This window comes from Cherax quadricarinatus, chromosome 99 (assembly GCF_038502225.1).
Source record: "Cherax quadricarinatus isolate ZL_2023a chromosome 99, ASM3850222v1, whole genome shotgun sequence".
NCBI classification, from domain to species: domain Eukaryota; kingdom Metazoa; phylum Arthropoda; class Malacostraca; order Decapoda; family Parastacidae; genus Cherax; species Cherax quadricarinatus.
In genome coordinates, this window is record NC_091390.1 from 258667 (window position 1) to 279721 (window position 21055).

At 42.4% G+C, this 21055-nt stretch overlaps 1 protein-coding gene across 1 annotated transcript in view; it reads right to left on the minus strand.

Annotated features, from left to right (window-relative positions):
- Window positions 1–297: 297 nt before the first annotated feature.
- Window positions 298–21055, minus strand: part of LOC128704745 (ubiquitin carboxyl-terminal hydrolase 2) — a 52338-nt gene continuing 31580 nt past the window's right edge. The window contains exons 2-8 of the mRNA XM_070079520.1: window positions 20534–20668; window positions 14559–14685; window positions 12685–12916; window positions 9582–9828; window positions 7761–7839; window positions 4078–4306; window positions 298–2359 (exon numbers count right to left, since the gene is read on the minus strand). Coding sequence (XP_069935621.1) covers window positions 2272–2359; window positions 4078–4306; window positions 7761–7839; window positions 9582–9828; window positions 12685–12916; window positions 14559–14685; window positions 20534–20668 — 1137 coding nt within the window. The 3' untranslated portion in view covers window positions 298–2271. The remainder of the gene's footprint in view (window positions 2360–4077; window positions 4307–7760; window positions 7840–9581; window positions 9829–12684; window positions 12917–14558; window positions 14686–20533; window positions 20669–21055) is intronic.

The following is a 21055-nucleotide window of genomic DNA, read 5'->3' on the forward strand; positions in this document are numbered from 1 at the left end:
GGCAACACGGTGAGTCTGTGTTCCCACGTCATGGGTCACTCCAGGCAACACGGTGAGTCTGTGTTCCCACGTCATGGGTCACTCCAGGCAGCACGGTGAGTCTGTGTTCCCACATCATGGGTCACTCCAGGCAGCAAGGTGAGTCTGTGTTCCCACGTCATGGGTCACTCCAGGCAGCACGGTGAGTCTGTGTTCCCATGTCATGGGTCACTCCAGGCAGCAAGGTGAGTCTGTGTTCCCACATCATGGGTCACTCCAGGCAACACGGTGAGTCTGTGTTCCCACGTCATGGGTCACTCCAGGTTCCCACGTCATGGGTCACTCCAGGCAGCAAGGTGAGTCTGTGTTCCCACATCATGGGTCACTCCAGGCAACGCGGTGAGTCTGTGTTCCCATGTCATGGGTCACTCCAGGCAACACGGTGAGTCTGTGTTCCCATGGCATGGATTACTCGAGGCAACAAGGTGCAGGTAACACCTTTTTCTATATAAATTACCGGATGTAAAAATAAGAAAGATTCTGTTTCTTCTTTTTTGGGTCATCTGCTGTGGTGGAAGACGACCGCCTGGTTAAAAAGAAAAATTCACTCAGACTTTTGAGGGGAAACTTTAGACAAGATTTTTGCTAGTCCTGGACCATTATTGCTTAAGTCCCAAGTTGCGACTCGTTAATGGTCAACGACCAATTGACGTGTCCAATATTGCCTCTTACAAAGTATTGGTTAGTTGTAGGTAATCTTGTAACTGGTGTCAAACTTTAAGTTGGTGCTAAAAAACCCAACTATCAAAGTTTTTAACTTGGCTTAAACAAAAATTAGGCTTTCTGAAATTGTGATAGGCTTAGTTGTGTTACACCCTTTGGTTTGCCTCTTATGAGTTACCTGTGATATACCTCTGATGAGTTGTGAGAGTTTTCCTACTCTCAGAGCCTGGCCATGGACCAGGCTGGTGTTAGCTTGATCAACCAGGCTGTTGCTGCTGGTGGCCTGTTGCCCCATCACAGCCTGGATGATCTGACACCAACTCAGTACAACTTTCACACACATTTCCAGCCGCACCTTCATCATCACAGTATAACATATACTGTATATGATACTCCACACACATCACAGATGTGACAACATGAGTTTTGAGCAGATTTTTAAGTTTTCAGATATTTTCTGAGGTACTGTATTGGGGCATTAGTCAACACACGCACACACAATGGGAGAGAAAAACTCACACTGGGACAGAAGCTTGAAAGATCTGAATATTTTGACTTCCAACTGAGGTCCTCTTCAGCAGATACATAATGATAAAGAGCAGGCAGTTTTAAACCTTATGTAATTACCAGATATGCACTAAAATGCATTCTGGTACAGAGTTTAATCAAGCACACTCATAACAATGCTTGAGATACCCTGCCTACCACGTGTCCCTCAGGGTACCCTAGATACCCTGCCTACCACGTGTCCCTTGGGGTACCCTAGATACCCTGCCTACCATGTGTCCCTCAGGGTACCCCAAGATACCCTGCCTACCATATGTCCCTCAGGGTACACTAGATACCCTGCCTACCACATGTCCCTCAAGGTAACCTAGATACCCTGCCTACCATGTGTCCCTCAGGGTACCTGATATACCCTGCCTACCATGTGTCCCTCAGGGTACCCGAGATACTCTGCCTACCATGTGTCCCTCATGGTACCTGAGATACCCTGCCTACCATGTGTCCCTCAGGGTACCTGAGATACCCTGCCTACCATGTGTCCCTCAGGGTATCCGAGATACCCTGCCTACCACATGTCCCTCAAGGTAACCTAGATACCCTGCCTACCATGTGTCCCTCATGGTACCTGAGATACCCTGCCTACCATGTGTCCCTCAGGGCACCCGAGATACCCTGCATACCACGTGTCCCTCAGGGTATCCGAGATACCTTCCTAACACACTCCCCACAGGTCAGCCCCCATTGAGATGTTATCCAAGGCCCACAAACATTCCTGCAACAATAAACCAGACTCACCATATCAGTAACTAGGTCAGCCTACCTTGAGGTACTATAAAACATCTTTAGAACCCAGGAAACTAACCTGACATGATAGTATACCATCCCAGAATCAGCAAGGGACTACCCACTCATGTTCTCTCATTCCTTAGCATCTGCTGAAGAGGACCTCAGATGTTAAAACACTCAACCTTCCTTATTTTTGTCTCTATGTAGAGTTTTTTCTCCCATATATATAATTTATTATATTATGCACTCATTTTCATTTATAATACAATGCAAGCATTATAATTTAGACGATGCGGACGATAACTCGTAGAAAAGTACATAGGCTTCAGGACTGCATACTCTTCCCGGGGAAATATTTGACACTCTGCAAAGAAAGAAAAATATTAATCAAAATTTGTAGTACTGTACAGTGGTATCCCGAGTTTCTTACAGCTCCCAGCTTGACCAGTTATGTGAGTGTATTATTGTAAGTGCTTATGTATGTGCATTTTTGGGGGTCCGAAACGGACTAATCTAATTCATATTATTCTTTATGGGAACAGATTCATATGGTAACAGCACTTGAACAGCCGTCTGGAACAAATTATGGCCGAAACTCAGGGTACCACAAAAATGGAGGACGTGAAAGTGTCATGTTTAGGTGAAGGTGAGTGCACAAACTCACTTTTATTTAGTGTCCCATAAATTTTATAATTCCTTGTTTTATGCAATACAGATTTTGTTTATGTTACAAATAATGTAGTTTACATGTAATATAATATTATTAGGCACAAAATGAAGCCACTAGTATACAAGGCAGTACAAGTACACTAACTCACTCGGTGTTTAGCCAGTTTATTTAGACACAGGTACATGTACGTATAATTATCATACATATCTGGAGGGTATTCTCTAGGTATGTATAATTGTACTTTTATGTACTTGTGCCTAAATAACCCAGTTTAACACCTAGTGATCAGTAGCTTAAATGAACTTAGTACAACTGCCATGAACTTGGAATACATACAGTACTGTATAAAGTCAGGGACACCCATATTACAGTTGCAATGGGCATGGAATACATTATGCATAGGGCCAGGGATTCCTGCACCTACTTTCCTTACCAGGGATGCCTAATGACAGTAACAATTGATAGATATGTGACTTAGCAAGGTATCTATCTACCATTGTAAGTAGCTACTCTCCCTTTCGGAGATATCTAATAATATTTGTGAAAGCAGCCAGGGAAATTCTTCAGCCATCTCTGAGTGCTGGACATGGGAAGTACAGTGTCCAGGAGAGCACTGGGTATTGTCTCGATCTTGTCAATGTTCCATGTTTTTGTTGGCTTTCCACTGAGTCAGCAACATTAACATCAGCAGATGCTGCAGCTGTTGTTAATGTTGTGGCTGCTGCTGCAGCTGATGTTAGTGCTGTGGCTGCTACTGCAGCTGATGTTAGTGCTGTGGCTGCTGCTGCAGCTGATGTTAGTGCTGTGGCTGCTGCTGCAGCTGATGTTAATGCTGTGGCTGCTGCTGCAGCTGATGTTAGTGCTGTGGCTGCTGCTGCAGCTGATGTTAATGCTGTGGCTGCTGCTGCAGCTGATGTTAGTGCTGTGGCTGCTGCTGCAGCTGATGTTAATGCTGTGGCTGCTGCTGCAGCTGATGTTAATGCTGTGGCTGCTGCTGCAGCTGATGTTAGTGCTGTGGCTGCTGCTGCAGATGATGTTAATGCTGTGGCTGCTGTATTGAAGGAATGCCATAGTGCACTGGTGGGATGTGGAACTGTTAATGAAGTGTGGGAGTCAGTTATAGTAGAGGTGGTGGGAGATGTTATTGTAGGGTGGAAGGTAGTTGTAGTGGTGGTAGAGGTGGTGGGATGTGGTAGTGTTATTGTAGTGTGGGAAGTGGTGGTAGATGTGGTAGTGTGTAGTTCATCTCTGTACAGACATTGTATAGTGTGGAAATAAATCTTTGACTTCTCCTTTCTGTGTATTGTACCTAAATATATCTTTCTCAGTATCCCATTAAACATTACTATCTTGTGTTTGTCAAGAAGGTGACTAGGGATGCTAAGCATTAAGTGCTAGGTAATAGTACCTACCTAGAGTCATTGTACTCATGCCAGGTGCCAGAATAGGGATGTTTGCAGTACGCTGTGTAATGCCCTGAGTACGTAGTACCAGAGTGGTTGGCTACACCAATCAGGTTGTAGTAGGGTGAGGCACTGGAGCTTGCAGCATATTTGGATAGATTAAGACCCTCCAGCGGAAATTCCACTGTACATGACAACTTTCCCCGCCATCGTTCTAACGGAGAAAAACGCTTCAAATCTGTACATTAAGTTAAGGTAAAGTACACTTCATATGACCAATATGTATATGAATTATATTATTATTATAATAATTATTATTATATCCCACTGAGGCAGGTGATCTGAAAAAGAAAAAGCATTCTCATCATCACTCACTCCATCACTGTCTTGCCAGAGGTATGCCAACACTACGGTTCAGAAACTGCAACATATCTTCACCTATCCTTCAGCGTGCAGACACTGTACTTCCTGGAGGTGGGAAGTACAGTACCTGTACTCTGAAGGATGAGTGAAGATGCTAAGGTTCTGGAGGTGGGAAGTACAGTGTCTGTACTCTGAAGGATGAGTGAGGATGTTACAGTTCTGGAGGTGGGAAGTACAGTACCTGTACTCTGAAGGATGAGTGAGGATGTTACAGTTCTGGAGGTGGGAAGTACAGTACATGTACTCTGAAGGATGAGTGAGGATGTTACAGTTCTGGAGGTAGGAAGTACAGTACCTGTACTCTGAAGGATGAGTGAGGATGTTACAGTTCTGGAGGTGGGAAGTACAGTACCTGTACTCTGAAGGATGAGTGAGGATGTTACAGTTCTGGAGGTAGGAAGTACAGTACCTGTACTCTGAAGGATGAGTGAGGATGTTACAGTTCTGGAGGTGAGAAGTACAGTACCTGTACTCTGAAGGATGAGTGAGGGTGTCACAGTTCTGGAGGTGGGAAGTACAGTACCTGTACTCTGAAGGATGAGTGAAGATGTTACAGTTCTGGAGGTGGGAAGTACAGTGCCTGTACTCTGAAGGATGAGTGAGGATGTTACAGTTCTGGAGGTGGGAAGTACAGTGCCTGTACTCTGAAGGATGAGTGAAGATGTTACAGTTCTGGAGGAGGGAAGTACAGTGTCTGCACTCTGAAGGATGAGTGAGGATGTTACAGTTCTGGAGGTGGGAAGTACAGTACCTGTACTCTGAAGGATGAGTGAGGATGTTACAGTTCTGGAGGTGGGAAGTACAGTGCCTGTACTCTGAAGGATGAGTGAGGATGTTACAGTTCTGGAGGTGGGAAGTACAGTGCCTGTACTCTGAAGGATGAGTGAAGATGTTACAGTTCTGGAGGAGGGAAGTACAGTGTCTGCACTCTGAAGGATGAGTGAGGATGTTACAGTTCTGGAGGTGGGAAGTACACTACCTGTACTCTGAAGGATGAGTGAGGATGTTACAGTCCTGGAGGTGGGAAGTACAGTACCTGTACTCTGAAGGATGAGTGAGGATGTTACAGTTCTGGAGGTGGGAAGTACAGTACCTGTACTCTGAAGGATGAGTGAGGATGTTACAGTACTGGAGGTGGGAAGTACAGTACCTGTACTCTGAAGGATGAGTGAGGATGTTACAGTACTGGAGGTGGGAAGTACAGTACCTGTACTCTGAAGGATGAGTGAGGATGTTACAGTTCTGGAGGTGGGAAGTACAGTACCTGTACTCTGAAGGATGAGTGAGGATGTTACAGTACTGGAGGTGGGAAGTACAGTACCTGTACTCTGAAGGATGAGTGAGGATGTTACAGTTCTGGAGGTGGGAAGTACAGTACCTGTACTCTGAAGGATGAGTGAGGATGTTACAGTTCTGGAGGTGGGAAGTACAACCTGTACTCATGTTACAGTTCTGGAGGTGGGAAGTACAGTGCCTGTACTCTGAAGGATGAGTGAGGATGTTACAGTTCTGGAGGTGGGAAGTACAGTACCTGTACTCTGAAGGATGAGTGAGGATGTTACAGTTCTGGAGGTGGGAAGTACAGTACCTGTACTCTGAAGGATGAGTGAGGATGTTACAGCTCTGGAGGTGGGAAGTACAGTACCTGTACTCTGAAGGATGAGTGAGGATGTTACAGTTCTGGAGGTGGGAAGTACAGTACCTGTACTCTGAAGGATGAGTGAGGATGTTACAGCTCTGGAGGTGGGAAGTACAGTACCTGTACTCTGAAGGATGAGTGAGGATGTTACAGTTCTGGAGGTGGGAAGTACAGTACAGTGGAACCTCAAAAATTGAACTTAATCCGTTCCAGGAGCTAGTTCTAAATTCGAAAAGTCTGAAATTCGAAGCAATATTTCCCATAAGAAATAATGGAAATACAATTAATCCGTTCCTGAAACCCAAAAATATTCACACAAAAAATACATTTTATAGAGATTAATTACAGTTTTACATACAACAATACTATAGTTTTTAATTATGTATAGTAATACATATAAAATAAAATTTTTACTTACCTTTATTGAAGATTGGTGATGACATCTGGAAGATAGGGAGGAGGAGAGAGGGAGTTGGGGTTAGTGTTTGGAAGGAGAATCCCCCTCCATGAGGACTTCTGGTAAAGTCCTCTCTGGAGTTACTTCCCTTCTCTGTCTTTTAATGCCACTAGGACCAGCTTGAGAGTCACTGAACCCGTCTCACAAATAACTGTCCACAGTCCTCTGTTTCTGGCGCCTCTTTAACATTTCCCTAAAATGGGACATGGTTCTGTCACTGAATTTGTTGCAAAGATGGCTTGTTTCAGCTTGCTCAGGGTGGTACTTCTGCACAAGCATTTGGACACCATTCCACTTGGCACAAATCTCCTTAATCTTTGAAGAAGGCACCTCATCCACTCCCCCTTCCCCCTCCTCTGATGCAAGTTCCTTAGCTGTGGTCTTGATCCACACCAGCAACAACTTCTCAACCTCTTCAACTATTTGTGGTCTTTTTTGGGTTAGCATATTAACACCTTTCGCAACATCAGCTTCCTTGATTTGTTCTTTCTTTGACAGGTTAGAACCGATGGTCGGCTTGTTTTTCCCATACATCCTGGCAAGCTCAACAAGTCTCACACCACTCTCATACTTCTGTATTATTTCCTTCTTCACATCTATGGTGTTTCTCACTTTCTTTACCACAGGGGTACCACTAGCAAGTTTCTCTGGGCCCATGGCAGCTTATTTCACAGTCCCACAAGCGCTAAATGCAACGAAATAATCGTAAAATGCGTGAATGAGAGAGCAGGTTAGTGTTCACTCAAGCATAAACAAAGCTAGACTGTTCACGGCGCCTGCACAGGGACGTGGACAGAGCAGGCGGCAGACAGGTCCCGTACCCGGCGGTCTGAAAATAGGGGCGTGTTCAATAATAGGGACACAGTTTGCCAGAAAAAAATGGTCCTATTTTCGAAAGGTTCGATATGTGATACATTCAATTTTTGAGGTTCCACTGTACCTGTACTCTGAAGGATGAGTGAGGATGTTACAGTTCTGGAGGGACATCTGAGCTGTAGCAATGGCACACCCCTGACAAAACAGTGATGGAGTGAATGATGGTGAAAGTGTTTTTTCTTTTCTGGGTCACCCTACCTCAGCAGGAGATGCCAGGATGTTATAAAATATATTAAATATCCTACATGTAAATAACATTAAATGTGAAGAAGACAAAACTCGTTCACAAAAGGATACGAAGAACAAGAACTTTGGGAAACTTCTGGATGCAGAACGATTTTGTCATTTTTCTTCGTTCTTTGCACTTCGAACATGTCTGGAAAAAAGACATACAAGTCAGAAATACAAAAAATAATTGTATTTGTATCAAAGATTAAAAATCTAATTAAATCAGTCATGTAATAAAGTTGGTAGAATTACCGACAATATGTAAAGTAAAAGGACACAAGTGCAACTAATGTGACATTTTATTGTGGCAACGTTTCACTCTCCAGGAGCTTTATCAAGTTCCTGGAGAGCGAAACGTTGCCACAGTAAAATGTCACATTAGTTGCACTTGTGTCCTTTTACTAAATCAGTCACGTTGTATAAAACAAAATCTATGTTCGTTATTTTTATTATTTTCCCCCAAGGAAGGAGAAAGTTTAATTTCTTGGATCAAGAGCCCTTTACCAGCATCAAGGAACCTGCATTCAAGGACTCATTTCTTTTACAATGTAATAATAAAAATATAAATAATAATAAAGTTAATACAATTGGGTCAACAAATTCACGTGTAAACCATTGAGAGAATTTTGAATTAATTCCCCTAAAGTCAGTACCTGACCAACCGGGCTGTGGTTCATACGTTAGCTTGCGTGCGGCCAGCAGTAACAGCCTGGTTGATCAGACCCTGATCCACCATGAGGCCTGGTCTCAGACCGGGCCGCAGGGGTGTTGGCCCCCGAAACCCTCTCCAGGTAAACTCCAGGTACGGTTAATTTTTCACTTCAAGAATTTTGTGTACTGCCTCACAACTTGAGGTCAGACAACCCCCCTCAAGGGAGGTTCCTTGATGCTGGTGAGAGGCTCTTGATCTAGGGAACTGGATCTGTGCTCCAGTTCCCGTAATTAAACCTGAATACTTTCCATCCCTCCACACATGCACTGTATAATCGTACAGGTTTAGCACTTCCCCCTTGATTATAATAATAGTCGAGGTCAGACATCAAATGCAAATTTATATCTTTCTCGCAGTATACAGGTACTGTAGTTTACATGTAATACAATATTTTTTGGCCTAAAATAAAACCACTAAGATGTTGTGTATTTCTGGCAGACTAATACTAGTAATTAAAAGCTACTTAAGAACTAGACATGGGCTATTAAGTACGAATATTGTCGCAAATATTGTCAATTACTGTACAGTGGTGTGCATCAGCCGGCCCAGATCAGCTGCCAGATGCACGGTCGTAAGTCGAGTGGACGTATGTCGAGCAGGTTGTAAGTCGAGTGGACGTATGTCGAGCAGGTCGTAAGTCGAGTGGACGTATGTCGAGCAGGTCGTAAGTCGGATGGTAGGTGTACTAGTTTTTAAATGCACAAAAGCCGAGGTAGTTAAATGAACAATAGTTCAATTTTAAGTATGTCTTAATACTTTCACTGATTCAGTGATCTTCAGTCAACTGGGATAATTAAATTACACTAATTCAGAACCTTAGAAAATTTAGACTCTGAGTGTACAAATACAGTGGAACCTTGGTACTGGAACAGCTCCCTGCTGGAACAAAGCTCAGCACTCGACCGAACAAACATGATCTGCCAGAACTTCGCTATAAACTATTTTGTATTTCTTTGCATTTTTTGGTGTTTTTTTATATTACAGTATTTGTACAAATAAGGCACCACGGGGCCTACGAAGATTAGTGATAACAGCCAACCAAACAGAAAATTGGTTGGGAAGTATTTGTTCAATACTCGAATGGATCGGCACTAGAACAGCCTTCTGAAATGAATTAAGTTCAAGTACCAAGGTTCCACTGTATCTCAATCTCCCTGTAAAAATGTGTTCACACTTACTGGTCTTTCATCACCATCCAGCACTTCCTCTTTGGTGAAGAGGTCAAGGCACTGTGCCAGTCGCACTTGACCTGACTTGCTGGGAATAGGTAGACTGAGATCCCAGAATGGGTCAAAGGTCACAGAACAGTGACCACAGACAGAACACTGTAAACATGACTTCAACTGTCCAACAAACATGTCTACGATCTTGCTGTCGTCATAGCGTAGATATCGCTTCCAGGATTCCATAGCTTTCTGATTGTCACTGGAAACAAATAAATTTAAGAAAGAATTGTACAGGTGTTCCACGACTTACGATATTTTGACTTTACAATGGTGCGGCAACAATTACGTACTTTGGAGATGAAACTTAATTACCCAACTTGAAGGTGGCAAGTCCCTAACTTGTATTCATGTATTTAATTTTCAGTACAGGTATTTAGTTACAGTAATTATTTATTTATTTACTAATTCAGCAACAGTACTTATTTATTTAACATATATTAAGTAAGATGGATTTGCCAGAACGTAACCTCCATTGTAAGTCAAGGAGCACCTGTACTGTGGTCATGAAGAATAAGTCGCACTATCATAGTAGAATTACCAACAAACTGCTACGTAAATAGACACAGTTGCAACTAATGTGACATTTTATTGTGGCAACGTTTTGCTCAGCAGGAACTTAAAGTTCTTGGAGAGTGAAATTTGCCACAGTATATGTAATGCCATATTAGTTGCTGTTGTGTCCTTGTACCTCACACAATACCATGGTTTAAATATACACAAATAACCTGTATGTAGGAGAGAGGTGCTTATGATGATATTTTGGTTCCACTTGGACTATTTACAAGTGACACTAAAACACGAAGATGAGCGAGTCAGTAGATATAGAAGAGGAGGACACAGACAAGATAAAGAGAGCAAGGAAGAAGGAAGTGGAGAAGTAGTGGTTGAGATAATGGCTGAAACAATTCACAAATATCCACAATTTGGAGAGGAATCATCAAAGGTTTTGACCAGTCATCAATCAACAAATTAAAACTGTCAACAGTCCAGGACAAATATATCATCTAAATTGTCCTGTCCAGAATGTGGGTCACTTCTGAGTTGTTTCAGCCACAGTGTTAAGACTTACATTTTTCATATTAGAGAGATAGTATATCAGTGGTATTAAATACCGACAAGATGAAGAAGTAGACGTATCTGGGTATCTTTAAGGGTACCCAGATATGTCATCTGGTGCAACATCTGGGTATCTTTAAGGATACCCAGATATGTCATCTGGTGCAACATCTGGGTATCTTTAAGGATACCCAGATATGTCATCTGGTGCAACATCTGGGTATCTTTAAGGATACCCAGATATGTCATCTGGTGCAACATCTGGGTATCTTTAAGGATACCCAGATATGTCATCTGGTGCAACATCTGGGTATCTTTAAGGATACCCAGATATGTCATCTGGTGCAACATCTGGGTATCTTTAAGGATACCCAGATATGTCATCTGGTGCAACATCTGGGTATCTTTAAGGATACCCAGATATGTCATCTGGTGCAACATCTGGGTATCTTTAAGGATACCCAGATATGTCATCTGGTGCAACATCTGGGTATCTTTAAGGATACCCAGATATGTCATCTGGTGCAACATCTGGGTATCTTTAAGGATACCCAGATATGTCATCTGGTGCAACATCTGGGTATCTTTAAGGATACCCAGATATGTCATCTGGTGCAACATCTGGGTATCTTTAAGGATACCCAGATATGTCATCTGGTGCAACATCTGGGTATCTTTAAGGATACCCAGATATGTCATCTGGTGCAACATCTGGGTATCTTTAAGGGTACCCAGATATGTCATCTGGTGCAACATCTGGGTATCTTTAAGGATACCCAGATATGTCATCTGGTGCAACATCTGGGTATCTTTAAGGGTACCCAGATATGTCATCTGGTGCAACATCTGGGTATCTTTAAGGATACCCAGATGTTGCACATGTGTCTTATTCATCATTAAACAGATAAATTACAAAAACAGCAGTGAGATTAAGATAGTTTGTAGATTAACAGTAGAATGTGTATACAGTATACCAGCTTGTAGAATGACAATGTGTATACAGTATACCAGCTTGTAGAATGACAATGTGTATACAGTATACCAGCTTGTAGATTGACAATGTGTATACAGTATACCAGCTTGTAGATTGACAATGTGTATACAGTATGCTAAATATACAGACTTAGTAATGCTGAGAGCTGATATACAGTATATTACACAATACAGTATATTTCTACCATTAAAATGACAATTTACTACAGAATAATAAGGAGGGGTGTTAATGTTGCAGTTTAAAAACTGTAGTGTAAAGCACCCTTCTGGCAAGACAGTGATGGAGTGAATGATGGTGAAAGTTTTTCTTTTTCAGGCCACCCTGCCTTGGTGGGCCACCCTGCCTTGGTGGCCACCCTGCCTTGGTGGCCACCCTGCCTTGGTGGGAATCAGCCAGTGTGTTAATAATAAAAAAATAATAAATAATAATAAACACAAGTGAACTGAAAGAACATGAAGTAAAGAGTTTTTATCCATTACAGACAAAATTGTGCTATATAGGCCTACCTGGCTAATATGGTGGGTTAGCTTCCAGACCGTCACCGTAAAGCCAATCACGGCCTTTTTCTTCACTTGCCAGTGTATATAAAAGCCTAAAAACATGTTTACACTATCATTTATTAGGTGCACAACAGTGCTAGGCCTAAAAAAAAAAGACGCAAAAGTAAAAATAATAGAACATCGTACGAGCAAGGCAAGCACTGAAATAATAAACGTAAATATAACTGAAAAGCACCGTATTAGTGAAGAGCTCTAAAACAAGCACTGTATTAATGAGGTATAACTGTGTATATATTTAACAAATTCTAGAGTACTTAATACACAGTCAACAATGTGCAACTTACACACAAATAACCCACATGTATGATAAAGAAGCTTATCATGATGTTTTGGTCTGACTTGGATCATTGACAAGTCAGACTAACACAGGAAGATGAGGGAGACAGTATATATAGGAGAGGAAGACAGGGACAGGACACACAGAGGAAGAAATAGTGCAACTTACTCTAGATCATCATCAATATCTTCTGTTATGGGCTTAGGCTTGGCAGAGACTCTATTAACATCTTCGTGTAGGCCTTCCAGCAGCTTGCGAAGGAATTCCTGAGCATCGTGTTGTTGGTACCCTGAGAACACTGGAGCAAACCTCTGAATCTGTGACTTAAATGGTCCGGTGTTAAGAGCTCGACTGTTATCACTGCCCTCATTCCACATGTCTGACAGTAGGCTGGCAAACGCTGTCAAAACAAATAGTTTCTTATAAAATGGCAAAGAAATATATGTTTTATATATAGTACACCTACCATCCGACTTACGACCGAGTTCGGTTCCGAGAAACCGGTCATAAGTCGAAATAGTCGTAAGTCGAACTTTACTATTGAATATCAACAAAACATTTTTGTAATGACTTTATTTTATTGTTTTATTTTGGTATTTCATGTTTTACTTTACTTTTTATGTTGTTAGTACTGTATTTTATACTGTAAGGTTTAGGATAAACACTGTGTACAACACAAATAGTTGTTTATTTCCCAGAAATTTGGCATAAAAAACACGGTCGTAAGTCGAGCAGGTTGTAAGTCAGATGGTAGGTGTATTTAATTATTTTATTACACCTGACAGTCTCCCACCACAGTAAAGTGGCTCCCAAAAAAGAGGATACATATTTACCATCATTCATTCAATCAGTGTCTTGCCAGAAGTACACTGACAACTGAGTTCAGTTCAGTATAGTATATATATTATATTACATCGTGATGTACTCAGCCTTGCTTAGCTATCTTTTACCAGTCTTAAGTTAACTTGAAGTTCCCAGCATATTAAGGGGTTTTCTGCATGTAAAGTGCTTTTGTAAGTGTATTTACATTATTCTTTATGGGAACAAATTCGTTCAGTAACGGCACTAACAGCTTTCTGGAATGAATTATGGCCAAAACTCAGGGTACCACTGTAGTCTATAAGTATTAGGTTAACTCTGCCTGAAATACCTTGGCATGATAGTAACTGTCTTTGTACCAATCAAATTATGATATGTAAACACACATTGTAACCTTAGCAAACAAATAAGTTTTGATTTTGATTTTGATTTGATTTTGATACACACTACTTAGGACTAAACACAGTTTATTAAATAGGAGTTATTAAATACACAAAAAAGAGAGGTAGTTAAGTGAACAATAATAAATTTTTAAAAGAATACTTAAAAAACTACAAAATGAGCAGGGACTGAACCCATACTTGGAGTATCCCTGGAGTATACCTGGAGTATCCCTGGAGTATACCTAGAGGGTGTTTTGGGAGTCAATGCCATCATGGCTTGGTCCATAACCAGGCCACAAGTTCAGTCCCTGCACATTCTGTGCATTAATACTTGAATTCAATGATCTTCCGTTAAGTAAGATTTTGTAGGGTGACAAAATTAACCTTAGTTGTGGGAAATGTTCTACATAACCAGGAACTTTCTATATAGTATGTCATTGATGTCAGCTATGGTCTGTATAAGTTGTATCATGTAGATATAAACATTGTTGCTATTATTACAGCGGAACCCCAAAAATCGAACTGCTCCCAACTCAACCAATTATGTAAGTGTATTTTTGTAAGTGCTTTTATAAGTGTATTTTTGAGGGTCTTAAATGGACTAATCTAATTTACATTATTCCTGATGGGAATAAATTCGTTCGGTAGTGGCACTCGAACAGCCTTCTGGACCAAAGAAAGTTCGATTTTTGAGGTTCCACTGTATTATTATTATTATACAGTATGTCATTGGTGTCAGCTATGGTCTGTATAAGCGGTATCTTGCATTTGTAGAAATAAACATTATTATTATTATTATTATTATTATTATTATTATTATTATTAAGCAGTTCAATGTACCTCGTATAAGGTCGCCTTTCATAGTAGATATAGTGTTGTTGATGTCGGAGGAATATCCATCCCGGACCAGGTACTCCAGGAGACATCTTGTGTTGCTCAAACACTGCGTTACACTATTCATAAAACACTGAAATGACAAACAAAAGTGTTACTCCAGAGATATATGTACTAAAAGAGGTATAGTCTGGAAAATTCAATGTACTGGAACTATCTCACTGTTGAGTCTGGCCCATGACCGGTGATGAACCTGCATTTTTAGGGCCCTGAAGTTTGAACTGTTATGGGGGCCCCTTCTCAACCCTTTTTCATACAGTGAGACCCAAAATTTTGCAGTAATATGGACTACAGTGGCTTCTGGGGCCCTCCAGGATTAGGGGCCCTATGATCGGACCCAAAAACTCTTGTAACTCATCAAAGGTACTTAGATCAATTTTAATTTTGTTTTCAACATGCCATCATCTCCCACCAAGGTAGGGTGACCCAAAAGAGAAGAAACACTTTCACCATCATTCACACTATCACTATTCGAAAAATAAGTCTTATAAACCATAGAAATTACTTTCAGCAATTGTAAATTCAAATTTATTATATTTTAAATCTGATTGTATTATAATACAATCAAATGCATTCTGAGCACATTAATCATAAGGCCTACAAACTAATTATATTTAGGCCTAGTATATACCTGGAGTTTACCTGGAGAGAGTTCCGGGGGTCAACGCCCCTGCGGCCCGGTCTGTGACCAGGCCTCCTGGTGGATCAGAGCCTGATCAACCAGGCTGTTACTGCTGGCTGCACGCAAACCAACGTATGAGCCACAGCCCGGCTGGTCAGGAACCGACTTTAGGTGCTTGTCCAGTGCCAGCTTGAAGACTGCCAGGGGTCTGTTGGTAATCCCCCTTATGTATGCTGGGAGGCAGTTGAACAGTCTCGGGCCCCTGACACTTATTGTATGGTCTCTTAACGTGCTAGTGACACCCCTGCTTTTCATTGGGGGGATGTTGCATCATCTGCCAAGTCTTTTGCTTTCATAGTGAGTGATTTTCGTGTGCAAGTTCGGTACTAGTCCCTCTAGGATTTTCCAGGTGTATATACGTAATCAAGTATCTCTCCCACCTGCATTCCAGGGAATACAGGTTCAAGAACCTCAAGCGCTCCAAGTAATTGAGGTGTTTTATCTCCATTATGCGCGCCGTGAAGGTTCTCTGTACATTTTCTAGGTCAGCAATTTCACCTGCCTTGAAAGGTGCTGTTAGTGTACAGCAATATTCCAGCCTAGATAGAACAAGTGACCTGAAGAGTGTCAGCATGGGCTTGGCATCCCTAGTTTTGAAGGTTCTCATTATCCATCCTGTCATTTTTCCAGCAGATGCGATTGATACAATGTTATGGTCCTTGAAAGTGAGATCCTCCGACATGATCACTCCCAGGTCTTTGACGTTGGTGTTTCACTCTATTTTGTGGCCAGAATTTGTTTTGTACTCTGATGAAGATTTAATTTCCTCATGTTTACCATATCTGAGTAATTGAAATTTCTCATCGTTGAACTTCATATTGTTTTCTGCAGCCCACTGAAAGATTTGGTTGATGTCCGCCTGGAGCCTTGCAGTGTCTGCAATGGAAGACACTGTCATGCAGATTCGGGTGTCATCTGCAAAGGAAGACACAGTGCTGTGGCTGACATCCTTGTCTATGTCGGATATGAGGATGAGGAACAAGATGGGAGCGAGTACTGTGCCTTGTGGAACAGAGCTTTTTCACCGTAGCTGCCTCGGACTTTACTCTGTTGACGACTACTCTCTGTGTTCTGTTAGTGAGGAAATTATAGATCCATCGACCGACTTTTCCTGTTATTCCTTTAGCACGCATTTTGTGCGCTGTTACGCCATGGTCACACTTGTCGACGGTTTTCGCAAAGTCTGTATATATTACATCTGCATTCTTTTTGTCTTCTAGTGCATTTAGGACCTTGTCGTAGTGATCCAATAGTTGAGACAGACAGGAGCAACCTGTTCTAAACCCATGTTGCCCTGGGTTGTGTAACTGATGGGTTTCTAGATGGTTGGTGATCTTGCTTCTTAGGACCCTTTCAAAGATTTTTATGACATGGGATGTTAGTGCTATCGGTCTGTAGTTCTTTGCTGTTGCTTTACTGCCCCCTTTGTGGAGTGGGGCTATGTCTGTTGTTTTTAGTAACTGTGGGACAGCCCCCGTGTCCATGCTCCCTCTCCATAGGATGGAAAAGGCTCGTGATAGGGGCTTCTTGCAGTTCTTGATGAACACAGAGTTTCATGAGTCTGGCCCTGGGGCAGAGTGCATGGGCATGTCATTTATCGCCTGTTCGAAGTCATCTGGCATCAGGATAACATCGGATAGGCTTGTGTTAACCAAATTTTGTGGCTCTCTCATAAAAAATTCATTTTGATCTTCGACTCTCAGTCTGGTTAGCGGCTTGCTAAAAACTGAGTCATATTGGGACTTGAGTAGCTCACTCATTTCCTTGCTGTCATCTGTGTAGGACCCATCTTGTTTAAGTAGGGGCCCAATACTGGACGTTGTTCTCGATTTTGATTTGGCATAGGAGAAGAAATACTTTAGGTTTCTTTCAATTTCATTTATGGCTTTTAGTTCTTCCCGCGATTCCTGACTCCTATAAGATTCCTTTAGCTTAAGTTCGATGCTTGCTATTTCTCTGACCAGTGTCTCCCTGCGCATTTCAGATATATTGACCTCTTTTAGCCGCTCTGTTATTCTTTTCCGTCGCCTGTAAAGAGAGCGCCTGTCTCTTTCTGTTTTACATCTACTCCTCCTTTTTCTTAGAGGAATAAGCCTTGTGCATACATCGAGTGCCACCAAGTTAATCTGTTCTAGGCATAAGTTGGGGTCTGTGTTGCTTAGTATATCTTCCCAGCTTACATCGGTTAGGACTTGGTTTACTTGGTCCCACTTTATGTTTTTGTTATTGAAGTTGAATTTGGTGAATGCTCCCTCGTGACTAGTCTCATTATGTCGGTCTGGGGCTCCATGCATACATGTCTGAACCTCAATTATGTTGTGATCTGAGTATATTGTTTTTGATATGGTGACATTTCTTATCAGATCATCATTGTTAGTGAAGATGAGGTCTAGTGTATTCTCCAGTCTAGTAGGCTCTATTATTTGCTGGTTTAAATTGAATTTTGTGCAGAGATTTAAAAGTTCGTGTGAGTGTGAGTTTTCATCAGAGCTGCCTCCTGGTGTTATTACTGCAACAATATTATTTGCTATATTCCTCCATTTTAGGTGCCTTAAGTTGAAATCCCCCAGGAGCAAGATGTTGGGTGCAGGAGCTGGAAAATTTTCCAGACAGTGGTCAATTTTTAACAGCTGTTCCTGGAATTGCTGGGATGTTGCATCCGGAGGCTTGTAGACTACCACAATGACTAGGTTTTGGTTCTCGACCTTTACTGCTAAAACTTCCACTACATCATTTGAGGCATTAAGCAGTTCTGTGCAAACAAGTGACTCTGCAATGTACAGGCCAACCCCCCCCCCCTTTTTGCCTGTTCACTCTGTCACATCTGTATAGGTTGTAACCTGGGATCCATATTTCGTTGTCCAAGTGATCCTTTATGTGGGTCTCAGTGAAAGCCGCGAACATTGCCTTTGCCTCTGCAAGCAGTCCACGGATGAAAGGTATTTTGTTGTTTGTTGCTGGCTTTAGACCCTGTATATTTGCAAAGAAGAATGTCATTGGACTGATGGTATTGTTGGTACTGAGGGGGGATTTTTTTTCCGGCATTAGTATCTGTATCTGTTGGTTTGGAGTAGAGGCCATTGACTGTGGTTCCACTCCAGGAATGAATGGATTTGGTGTACGATTTCTGACATTTCCTGCCAGTTTTTTTTCCTTCCTGGCACTAAAAAACCTCTCCCTTTTGAGTGGCTGTGGCTACCCAGGTTTTCCCATGGCCTGGATGTTTTGTATCTTTTTGTCCCCTTTAGATGGTGTGCCTGGCAATTTAAGTTATAGCACAGTCTTTCCTGTACTGAAGATGTACACAGTTCAGGGTGAAAAAGCTTACAGGAAGGGAGTTTGCATTTTCCTGTTGTCATATGGGCATGGCATTTTCTAGGGTGATCTTAGTTGCACGTCCTGTCTGTTTTTCCAGATTTCCCATGTCTGCAGATACCAAGTGCATAGTATGTGCACAGGCTTGGTTTCCGTTTGCCTTGGGTTTCTGTGACTGTATTCCCTGTTGGTGCATGTTTCCCTGTCTTATTCCTATCCTCCCTAGCACCAGCAATGGAGCTCCCACCAGTTGTTTTTGGTAATAAGAGCTTTCCCAGGATTATAATAATACTCTGGCAAGTTTTATGTTAATATAATTGCATTGCAAGTTTTAATACAATCAGTGGAAGTCAGACAGACAGTCCTGGATGACCCACTGATTTTCTTGGGTTATCCTGGATGGCTAACACTCCCTACCCTGGGTTATCCTGGATGGCTAACACTCCCTACCCTGGGTTATCCTGGCTGGCTAACACTCCCTACCCTGGGTTATCCTGGCTGGCTAACACTCCCTACCCTGGGTTATCCTGGCTGGCTAACACTCCCTACCCTGGGTTATCTTGGCTGGCTAATCCTCCCTACCCTGGTTATCCTGGCTGGCTAACACTTCCTACCCTGGTTATCCTGGCTGGCTAACACTCCCTACCCTGGGTTATCCTGGCTGGCTAGCACTCCCTACCCTGGGTTATCCTGGCTGGCTAACACTCCCTTCTCTGGGTTATCCTGGCTGGCTAACACTCCCTACCCTGGGTTATCTTGGCTGGCTAATCCTCCCTACCCTGGTTATCCTGGCTGGCTAACACTCCCTACCCTGGGTTATCCTGGCTGGCTAGCACTCCCTACCCTGGGTTATCCTGGCTGGCTAACACTCCCTTCTCTGGGTTATCCTGGCTGGCTAACACTCCCTACCCTGGGTTATCCTGGCTGGCTAACACTCCCTACCCTGGGTTATCCTGGCTGGCTAACACTCCCTACCCTGGGTTATCCTGGCTGACTAACACTCCCTACCCGGGGTTATCCTGGCTGGCTAACACTCCCTACCCTGGGTTATCTTGGCTGGCTAATCCTCCCTACCCTGGTTATCCTGGCTGGCTAACACTCCCTACCCTGGGTTATCCTGGCTGGCTAGCACTCCCTACCCCAGGCTATCCTGGCTGGCTCACCTTCCTCGGGTTAAAAATCCAAACAGATTTAATCTTATCTCACATTACAATTAAGTAAACTTGGTCAGTATCTAAAGTTTACCACAACGAATGATAACCGAGTTGGTAAACTTTTTCCAGCATAACTCAAGAGTGAGTCAGTTAAGCTGGGTGGGAGTGTAGCAAATATTTGTACCCAGAGTTAAAATGATAACTCCGAGATAAAACACTATGTTAACATGGAACCCTCATATCACTACCCTCCACTGGTAGCGCATTCAGCTTACACACTGAGGTCTGGGGTTCAATCCTCGGTACGGCTTGAAACATTAGGACGTGTTTCCTTAAGACACCTGATGTCACTGTTCACCAGTAGTAAGTAGGTACCTGGGTGTTGGTCACCTTACACCTGCTGTCACTGTTCACTTAGCAGTAAGTAGGTACCTGCGTGTTAGTTACCTTACACCTGCTGTCACTGCTCAGCTAGCAGTAAGTAGGTGCATGGGTATTGGTCACCTTACAACTGCTGTCACTGTTCACCTAACAGTAAGTAGGGACCTGGGTGTTAGTGGATTGGTGTGGGTGGGATCCTGGTACACATTGACTCACTCACAAGATGTTTGGCAGACAAAAAATGGTATTCACATCCTCGCCCATTCCATCTGCATTCATGATATTATGATTTCATGAGTCATGCTTAACAAGCAATTGTTTCCACCAGGCAAGATTTATATTCGACTCTCAAATTACGAAAGTAATAAAAGTTCTATAGAAATACTCACTGTGTTCCCTATATTTCTTAAACCCACGAGACCATTATTTTCACTTAAGACACTGGTACTACTGCTGCTGCTGCTTGTTGTTGTGGTTGAGCTGCAGCTTGTGGTGGATGCGTGGCGGCGTGGAGGCGAACTTTCCTGCAACAATAATAATAATAATAACAATGATAATAATATGTCTATAAGTACATGTACAAGGTATACAGACCATAGATGATATCAGTGACATACTACTATATAGAATGTGCCATATGCAGAGTATTTCCCACAAATTAGGCCAATTTTGTTCCCAGAATGCAACCCACACCAGTCCACTAACAATCAGGTACCTATTTACTGCTAGGTGAACATGGACAGCAAGTATCTTAGGGAAACACACCCTAATGTTTCCACCCATACCAGGGATCAAACCCTGGACCTCAGTGTGCGTGAGCTGATTGCACTATCAATAAAGCTATATGCAAGCTCGTCTCTATGCAAATAAATAATAATAATAATAATTTTATATCTTTCCTGCAGTATACA